Source organism: Penaeus monodon, chromosome 5 (genome assembly GCF_015228065.2).
Source record: "Penaeus monodon isolate SGIC_2016 chromosome 5, NSTDA_Pmon_1, whole genome shotgun sequence".
Classification (NCBI taxonomy): domain Eukaryota; kingdom Metazoa; phylum Arthropoda; class Malacostraca; order Decapoda; family Penaeidae; genus Penaeus; species Penaeus monodon.
Window position 1 is genome coordinate 32257159 of NC_051390.1, and position 9885 is coordinate 32267043.

At 45.8% G+C, this 9885-nt stretch overlaps 1 protein-coding gene and 1 pseudogene across 1 annotated transcript; both read left to right on the plus strand.

The window, feature by feature from the left end:
• Positions 1–2781, plus strand: LOC119573537 (annotated as a pseudogene).
• Positions 2782–4353: 1572 nt separating this feature from the next.
• LOC119573167 (probable H/ACA ribonucleoprotein complex subunit 1) lies at positions 4354–5405 on the plus strand. The gene is made up of 2 exons (XM_037920234.1): positions 4354–4994; positions 5049–5405. The coding sequence occupies exons 1-2, from the start codon at positions 4475–4477 to the stop codon at positions 5366–5368; spliced, it is 840 nt and encodes a 279-aa protein (XP_037776162.1). The 5' UTR covers positions 4354–4474; the 3' UTR covers positions 5369–5405.
• Positions 5406–9885: the final 4480 nt, after the last annotated feature.

Below are 9885 nucleotides of genomic sequence, written 5' to 3' on the forward strand. Positions count from 1 at the left end.
ATGGGCCCCCTTTTGCTCCCCGGAACTTTTGGAAAAAACCCGAAAATCACTGTGATCCCCGAAAGGGCTTCTCCCTGTGTGAAAGGCCCGCTACTTACTCCAGAAGGTCGCCTGTGGGGGACTAGGGAAAGTGAAAAGAGGGTGGAAGCGGGGGAAAAGGAGATGGAGGGTGGTGACCCTCTGTCAGGGTGGGAAAAGAGTGCCTGTAGAAATTTTGGGGGTTTCCAATAATTTACTGTTTTTTGCAACCAAAAACCCATGGGGATGTTCATGGAAAAAAATATGTTCCCAAAACCTGTCCCCCCGAGTTTTTGGAACGTAATGAAGGGAATGGCGGAAATGGGGGGGAGAAAGGGGGAAAAATTGGGGGGTGGAGGGGGGTGGAAACGGAGGTTTGGGACGGTTTGGAAAAGAAGGGGGAGACGGCGGGAACGAAAGGGGGAGGGGGAAAAAGGAAAATGGGGGACGGCCCGGAAAAGGAGGGTTTGGAGGGGCGGTTTGGGAAAAGGAGGTGGGGGACGGGGACGGCGGAAAACGGAGGTAGGTGGAAAACGGTTTGGAAAAAGGGGGTTGGGGGTTGGGGACCGGGGGGAAAAGGAGGGGGGAGGTGGGGGACGGCGGGAACGGAGGTGGTGGCGGAGACGGCGGAAAAGGAGGTGGAGGTGGAGACGGCGGAAACGGAGGTGGCGGTGGAGACGGCGGTAATGGAGGAAATGGTGGAAGCATCGACGGCTGCGTCATTGATTGCTCCCTCGGAAAGTATCTGCCACATCCAAGTGACTGCCGCAAGTTCATCCAGTGTGCCCCGGAAGCTCCTGAAGAGAAGCCTTGTGCTCCTGGAACGGTCTGGAACCAACAGAAAACTCACCTGTGATCACGAATGGGCTTCTCCGTGTGTGACAGGCAGCTACTTGACTCCAGAAGGTCTGCCATGTGGAGGAGGTAGTGGTGGAAATGGAGGTGGAGGTGGAGACGGCGGAAACGGAGGTGGAGGTGGAGACGCGGAACGGAGGAGGAGGTGGAGATGGTGGAAACGGAGGAGGAGGTGGAGATGGTGAAACGGAGGTGGTGGCGGAGACGGCGGGAAACGGGGTGGTGGAGGAACTGCGGAAACGGAGTGGGGTGGAGACGGCGGAAACGGAGGTGGCAGTGGAGATGGCGGAAATGGAGGTGGTGATGGAGGTGATGATTGTCAACTATCGTGTCCAGAAAAGGAAGGTCTTTTTCCTCATCCCGGGATTGTAAAAATGGATTCATGTTCCCATAGTATACCTTTCGTCAAGAAGTGTCCCTCCACTTCATTTCAATCCCGTCCTACGAGTGTGTGACTGGCCGTATAGAGCCCAGTGTATCGCTACTCCTGATGCTGACTGCCAGATTCCAGAGCCTGTGCTTCCCACGGAACCCCCTATAGTGAAGCCTGACATTTGTGACTGTGAGTGCTGCCTCAGACCTCATCCCGAGGATTGCACAGCCTACTATTACTGTGAGGTTAGTTCTTGGTATTTACAATGAAAAAGTTTTATTGATATCTTCATATACACTTTATTTATCTCTACATTTTAGACTAAGTCTATTTAATATACACTTTCTAAAATGTTTCAACAGCCAAATGCAAGCGCTGAATTCCACACCTGTTCCGAAGGGCTTGTGTTCAACCACAGTTGAGTCAGTGTGTTCTTCAAGTAGATTACCCACAGTGTCAACCTGAGAAACCCCCAACCTGTGATCTACATGGAATGCCTGTACCCTGCCCATAGCTGCTCAGAATACTACAAGTGTAAGTAATACCACAAAATGCCTATAGGAAAATAGGGAAGTCTATGAAATATTCGCTTTATTGTATGGCCGTCTTGGAACTATATTTTCTTATGCCAAATTATGTAAATTTATATAATTTGTATCATCGTACATTACTTATCAGTATAACTGTTCGTAATCACTTAATATTGATACTCATAGTCATATTTTAGTAAAATGCACAACCAAACTGGTAATAGTCAGATTGCTTCAAAATTTTATGTCGTTAGCTTTCCCGTCTTGACTCTTTTATATTCAAATTTAGCAGCCAGGTCTACATTTTTCTTTTTTATTTATATATATATATATATATATATATATATATATATATATATATATATATATATATATTTATATATTAACAAATGCATGTGTGCTAAAATGAATTCTGTCTGTAACAGAAAATGCAGAGTCTAAATAAATCTGTCCTTACAGGTAATGGTGATTGTATTCCTGTCAAATATGAGTGTACAGGAGGGCTTTACTTCAATGATCAGAAACACACATGTGACCTCCCTGAAAATGTTTCCTGTGAGGAAAGCGTAAAAGAAATGAAATAGACCCTACAACAGAACAACACTACATTTTACGTAAGTTACTACTCTGCAGCACCAAACGCATTATTGTGGCCAGAGAAAAAACCTTTTCTCTCATCTTTACAAAAGGAATATAGCTTGTCTAATGCTTTTCTCTTTTTGCAGCGGAGGAGTGTAAGGATCTGCAAGGAATGTATGCTATTAAGGACACACCAAGTTCGTATTACCTTTGCAGTCATGGCATAGCCTTTGAAATGCGGTGTCCAGATGGTGGCGTGTTCTCAAGCAAAGCCAAGAAATGCATCTTAAGGAAGTAAATACTAGACTATAAATAAAGGAGCATTGACAGGCTACAGTTATTTTCAAAACTTGTATTTGATAAAGTTATTTTCTGTTCTTCACCCTACATCTGTTAGTCTTGATTGTAAATGTAATGATAATTTAAGGGTTTGTTTTACTTTCCAACCTTATTATGTTTTTACAACACACACAAACCACACACACACACACACACACACATATATATATATATATATATATATATATATATATATATATATATATATATTATATATTTTTTAATGTCTATATATATAAAAGGTTGCATAGCAGAGTGATAAAACATTTGCTCTACAATCTTAAGGCTTCGGTATATGCCCGGTCACCCTTCTCAGTCGACTCAAAGATGAAACTTCTTAATGTGTTCAAATAGTGTTTCGGAGTTGATTTAGCTACGGCCTTGCATTATGCCATATATTAGTAATGAAGACCTCATAGACCATTTGTAGGGTCATAATTACACTTTAATCTAAGGGACTATCAAAAGCTTAGGTATCAAGATTAGGTATTTCAAAGCCAATCTCCTCTGTGGATCCAGTTACACCAAGCAATTGGATCCACCAGAGTCAAAGCCAGCAGTGGGCGCCCTAATTGCACGATGGAGGAAGATCAAGTAAATGTCTGTCACAAATAAATCATTGTGCTATGAAAGGCAAATAGGAAGCTTGAATTGAAGTACATGAATATTTTGAGCTAATGAAAACTATTTGATACTCAGTGGAAACACCTCTTACAGTTGACTAGGTTTGAGAAGGGGGCGTGGCTGGGTTTTAGTTGCCAAGTCCCCTCACCATGAGTCATTTATATCCATTATTTTTATGTGAAACAATCCATAACTAATGCAAGGGTTACAGATCCCTTTTGTTCTGCTGGCAACATCCAGCGGGACTTCGAATTACACTACAGCACACCCACTGTCAGAAACCGCTAGGGAGTTGTCAGATGTTGGGCCTGGCAGATTTACGGGGTATGACTATGTGGAAATCTTGTTTCTGCGTGAAGGCGCCAGATCTCAATCTTATGGAGAATATTTGGACAGCCTTGGGCAAACACTACCCCTGAGATCATACCCGCAATCATCCAATCGTCACTGCTCAAGTAATTACGGCATAGGAGTGCGCTCTACAGACCGATGCCAGTTAACAGCAGTGCTAGTGGTATCCATGCCATGTAGACGCCAGCGTTCGCCAAGCTTATGGCGGTAACATGAAATAATAAAAGTATTATACATTTCAAAGCCCTATTAAATGTTTAATTTGTGACCGGGTCTATATAGCTGTAATTAGTAAACGTTTAAAATTGGGGAGGCAAGCCAGACCTTGGGGGTGGGGGAGGCAAATGCTCCTGTCAGGGATATCAATATCAGGTCGAGCTCACAGCACGTTTTCCACTTGTTTACTTCGTCGTATCATATTGTTAAGTCAGAAAGAGTAAGGACACTTTTCTGTTAGCGAGTGTACATTGTGTCTGGAAGTGCTTGTGGAAGAATTAAAAAACGGAGAGAACCCGAAGAATAAAGTTCGAGACAGAAGAGTTGAAAAAACTAAAGGGCTAGGACAGTTGGGAAGTAAGGCGGAAACGGAGGTGGAGGTGGAGACGGCAGAAACAGAGGTGGTGGCGGAGATGGAGGAAACGGAGGTGGTGGTGGAGACGGCGGAAACGGAGGTGGAGGTGGAGACGGCGGTAATGGAGGAAATGGTGGAAGCATCGACGTCATTGACTGCTCCCTCGGAAAGTATCTGCCACATCTAAGTGACTGCCGCAAGTTCATCCAGTGTGCCCCGTATGGTCCTGAAGAGATGCCTTGTGCTCCTGGAACGGTCTGGAACCAACAGAAACTCACCTGTGATCACGAATGGGCTTCTCCGTGTGTGACAGGCAGCTACTTGACTCCAGAAGGTCTGCCATGTGGAGGAGGTAGTGGTGGAAACGGAGGTGGTGGTGGAGACGGCGGAAACGGAGGTGGAGGTGGAGACGGCGGAAACGGAGGTGGAGGTGGAGACGGCGGAAACGGAGGTGGCGGTGGAGACGGCGGTAATGGAGGAAATGGTGGAAGCATCGACGGCTGCGTCATTGATTGCTCCCTCGGAAAGTATCTGCCACATCCAAGTGACTGCCGCAAGTTCATCCAGTGTGCCCCGTATGGTCCTGAAGAGATGCCTTGTGCTCCTGGAACGGTCTGGAACCAACAGAAACTCACCTGTGATCACGAATGGGCTTCTCCGTGTGTGACAGGCAGCTACTTGACTCCAGAAGGTCTGCCATGTGGAGGAGGTAGTGGTGGAAATGGAGGTGGAGGTGGAGACGGCGGAAACGGAGGTGGTGGCGGAGATGGAGGAAACGGAGGTGGAGGTGGAGATGGTGGAAACGGAGGTGGAGGTGGAGACGGCGGAAACGGAGATGGCGGAAATGGAGGTGATGATTGTCCACTGTCGTGTCCAGAAAAGGAAGATCTTTTTCCTCATCCCCGGGATTGTAAGAAATGGATTCATTGTTCCCATAGTATACCTTTCGTCAAGAAGTGTCCCTTCCACATTCATTTCAATCCCGTCCAACGAGTGTGTGACTGGCCATATAGAGCCCAGTGTATCGCTACTCCTGATGCTGACTGCCAGATTCCAGAGCCTGTGCTTCCCACGGAGCCCCCTGATATGAAGCCTGACATTTGTGACTGTGAGTGCTGCCATCTTTGATACTCTACGGACCGACACGCCAAATTTCGAGAAACTCTACGGGTCAGTTGTAAGCCTAGTAACACCAAAGCAGGACGTCATCAGGATTTCTCCTGTGTTCTGGACGATTTTACGGGGATAAACCCCCTCAACTGGGTTGTCCTTATACTCAGAGTGTGCGTGGTGTGTGTGTGTGTACATACACCAAATTGTGTCGGATATTATGGTCAGGGACTCCAGAAAAAACAGTGCCTAGTAAAAATTACGAATACTGAGTGTGATGCTAAGGTAACAGGGTGCTGTACCAACGACCGTTGGCGAGACCTGGTGAATGTATGTGTGACAGCACTTGACCTGGCGCTCGCACACTCCCCGCGCCCGACCGCAGGGAATTAATCACCCAAGAAGCGGACGGGACAACCACCCCCTCACTGTCCTACCATGGATGAGGGTGGGGACGTGCTCGATGCCCCCCCAGTACCAGTGCCAACTACCACCCCCTCAACCCTCCACTCTATGGGAGGGATTGATTCCACCGAACATAGGGATGTGAACGATGTGGATTCGACTGCCGACCCTGATGCTGATAACGAGGGATTCCAACTCGTTCAGACCAAAAGGAAAAAAGTGAAAACCATGCCGAATAACACCAGCAACCTGACCAAGAAAGCAAACGGAACGACCCAAAAGCGCGAACCCATCGCCCCCCGGGAGAGGTACATTAGACTGGCCTTTCCTGAGGACATGACTTCCGTCGATAAAATAAGGTGGATGAGGGAGGTCAGCCAGCTGCCGCCCCTCCAAGAGGAAGGCCCGCTAGACATGGTGCAGGGGAGATGGATATCCTCGCGCTACGTCTATGTACGACGAGAACAACAACAATATGTGGCCCTGATGATCAATGGCACTTTTGCGGGGATCTCTCTGCAGAACAAAGATGACTTTCAGCCTAAAAAGAAAAAATACGGGGAATACCTGGTTACCAGGTTTCCGAAGGAGGCGGCCGCTGAGGAAGCACTGCATCTTCCGGGCGTTTTTAAAGCCCGGAGGATCTATAAGGACGGACAGCCCTTGAACAGGCTCATCATTGTATGGAGCGGTGAACAGCCGCCACCTACAGAGTACCAATTCTTTGGAAAATACATAGAGCCGAGCTCCATTCGACCGTGGTGCTCAGAGGTTGTAGTCTGCTACAAGTGTCAAGGTTATGGCCACGTAGCTAAATATTGCAGGAAGGACACAGCGTGTGCTGTCTGTGCAGGAGCTCACCAGGCAAAGGACTGCCCTGCAAGAAACGACGGAAAGGACAACGACAATGAGGACGCCGCCACCATCGTGAAGAGGTGCGTCAGGTGCAGAGCGGAAGGTGTGACGGCCTGGCACCGTAACTGCCCCCACAAACCGCCACGAGCACCCCCCCCACCTGCCCCGACCGTACCCATCGACCGCGGAGTGGCGATGCCCAGACCAGCCACACACACCCACCCTGGGCCGCGTGACGTCACCAACCCACAGGAATTCCCGCAACTGCCAGGGGGATTCCCCATCCTAGGGAACAGTGCCACAGGAGAAACCATTGGTGAAAAAGACATGGATACGGCCGAGGAAATAAGAAGCATCAGGCAAGAGATTGCTGGAATGATAAAAAGCATCAGGCAAGAGATTGCTGAATTGAAAAAAATGATAATGGAGAACAAAAGTGATCGTGTAGACAGGGAAAATGTGCGTTCTGATGATGTTAGTGATGTCAGTGATGTTGAAAATACGAATGAGGTCTCTGATATTATTATTACGCACGTGCGTTCTGATGATGTTAGTGATGTTAGTGATGCTGACAATACGAATGAGGTCTCTGATATTATTATTACCCACGGCGGACCATCTGAAAACAGTGACGACAGTGACCGTAAAAATGACGCTGACGAAGATGCGAAGGAAACGGCCGATCTGTGGGACATCACTCAGAAAATGCTATCAGGTACGGATTATGCGTATAGTATCAATACGCGGAAAGCGCGCAAACAGATAAATAAAGAAGATACAACACAAATACGTAATGCAGTACAAGAAATATGTAGACTAAAGAGTTTCATCAAACAGAAATTTGACCAATCAGTTAAACATAGGGTGTGAGGGGGGACAAGAAAACAATTACTTTTCTTTCATGGAATATACGTGGTGTCAACCGTAGAATTAATGACTTGCTTTACTATATTCATAACAATAATGTTGACGTTATCTGTTTACAAGAGCCCTTCACATCAGTCACTAAAATAAAAACCGCCCCTAGAATTAGAGGCTACCACTTCTATACGAACACAGGAATGACAGGCCTATTGACTTATGTCAGTGACACCATACCGCATAAGTTGGTGCAGAAATCTAATGACAATAATGTGCAGTATCAGCATTTACATATTCGAACAGCCTCTGGGTTTTTCTCTCTGTACAATGTATACGCAAGGTGTAGAAAGTTTCAGACTGATTCACTGCCCAACTTTCAGAATCACGGCACAATATGCATGGGAGATTTTAATGCTAGACATTATACATTTGGAGATAGTCAATGCAATGAAAATGGCGAAGAGTTCCGACATTTTGTGAACAACAGATCTATGACAGTATATGATACAGACAGGCAAACTCACGTGGCGGGGGGCAGGCTAGATTATGTAATAGGAAGGGATCTCGTGCATGGAAACGTCAGAAGCATGCTTGCAACAGAGCTAATCAGTGACCACTTTGCAATAGTAACGAGATACGCTGTTGATAATACTCAGTCACCAAAAACAAATAGGGTCAAAATTTCTATCCCCCCTTACCTTGAGCATCACTTTAAATCACGTATCTATGACTGGTACAATGATTACACAGTAACAAGTGTTGATAAATTTTCCATGGACATGACAACAGTGGTCACTGATTACTACAACACTTGGGTCTGTCCAAAGAAAACCTTCAAGAACAGCAACTCACAACGCTGCAAACAACCTAAGTGGGTCGGTGACCCTACATTATTAAGGGAACAAAAGCGAGTTCAGGAGCTTTATGATATCTACAAGCAGGATAATACCCGTGACAACCTTATTGAATTTCTTAAGGCTAACAAAAACCTACGGGAATTAAAAAACTCATTTCAGAAATGAACACTTTGAACAGTTCCTACAAAACATTAACAATAACACCTCAATGTCGGAGGTCTGGAAAAAAATTAATCGAATTTCAGGCAAACCAAACTAACACCCCGCAGTTCCATAGTCCTCTTGCACAAGCAGATATGCTCCTTAGTCAATGGTCTGGAGCGTCCAAATTGAGCTCACTTCCCACAAATATTCAGGATCACCTTAGTCAATCTAAAATTGCACGCAAATTTGCCATTGAGATTGGATGTTCTGATACTGACCCCTCAGACTTTGCTGAGATCACTGAGTGGGAACTGAACAATGCACTGATCAAAGGAAAAGCGTCCGCCCCAGGTGAGGATGGAATTACCTATAGTGTCCTCCGCCTTATAGCTCAGGTACCTGGTAATCCCCATTTTGCACCTATACAGGTTAAGTTTGTCACAAGGTATTCTGCCTGGCTCCTGGACACGCAGTCTAATCATCCCTTTACCGAAATCAATCACTGATAAATACCGACCAATTTCATTAACCTCATGTGTATGCAAAGTTCTAGAAAGGATAATTTTGAACAGACTCAGGTACAGGTTACAAGGTAAATTATCTCACAGACTGTACGGATTTCTATCGGGACGTAGCACACAACATTGCTTTGCAGAGTACTTTTCACACTCTAATCCAGGGAAGCACACTGTTTTTCTTGACCTTAAGTCAGCTTTTGACATTGCAAACAGAGAAGTTATCCTAGAACAATTAGTAAGCTTTGGCATCCGGGGTAAGATATTGAACTGGATTAGAATGTATCTCTCGAACAGATCTGCAAGTGTCCTGTTCAGGGGAGTGAGAAGTTCCACTTCACAGTCTTTTGAACTTGGGACGCCACAGGGAGGAGTTCTCAGCCCTATGCTGTTCAATGTCCTCATGCACAAGCTGGTGGCAGATATCCCACTTGGGGATGGTGAATCCATTATATGCTATGCTGATGACATATGCGTCAGAGCATCATCACAAGTGAGGATGCAAATAATTCTCGACAGAATCACAGCAAAGGCACATGAGTGTGGATTAGTCATTTCCGCTGAGAAAACAATGGCTCTAAACCCATGTATCATACCCCCACCCACTTTTCGCATAGGTGACCAGGAGCTTGACATATGCCACAAGTATAAATATCTCGGGGTGAATGTAAATGATGCAGACCTGGTCCTCTCTCTAAAGAAAAGACTCTGGGAGAGATTGAAACCTTTGAAAGTTCTTGTCGGAAGAGAACATGGCATCAATGTTAAGCTCGCTAGACTGTTTTACTTGGCTTTTATAAGGTCAGTTGTAGACTACCATGCACTGCACTTGTTGCAGTGTAAGGAATCAGAAATAGGTAGTTTGGAGGTAGTGCAAAATGAAGCTATGAGGATTATC

Excerpts from the sequence above, each read along its gene's own strand:
- LOC119573167 (XM_037920234.1), top strand. The coding sequence starts at position 4,475 with ATGCCTTGTGCTCCTGGAACGGTCTGGAACCAACAGAAACTCACCTGT. Across the intron at positions 4,995-5,048 it reads TGGAGACGGCGGAAACGGAG|GTGGAGGTGGAGACGGCGGA; the intron begins GTGGTGGCGGAG and ends GTGGAAACGGAG.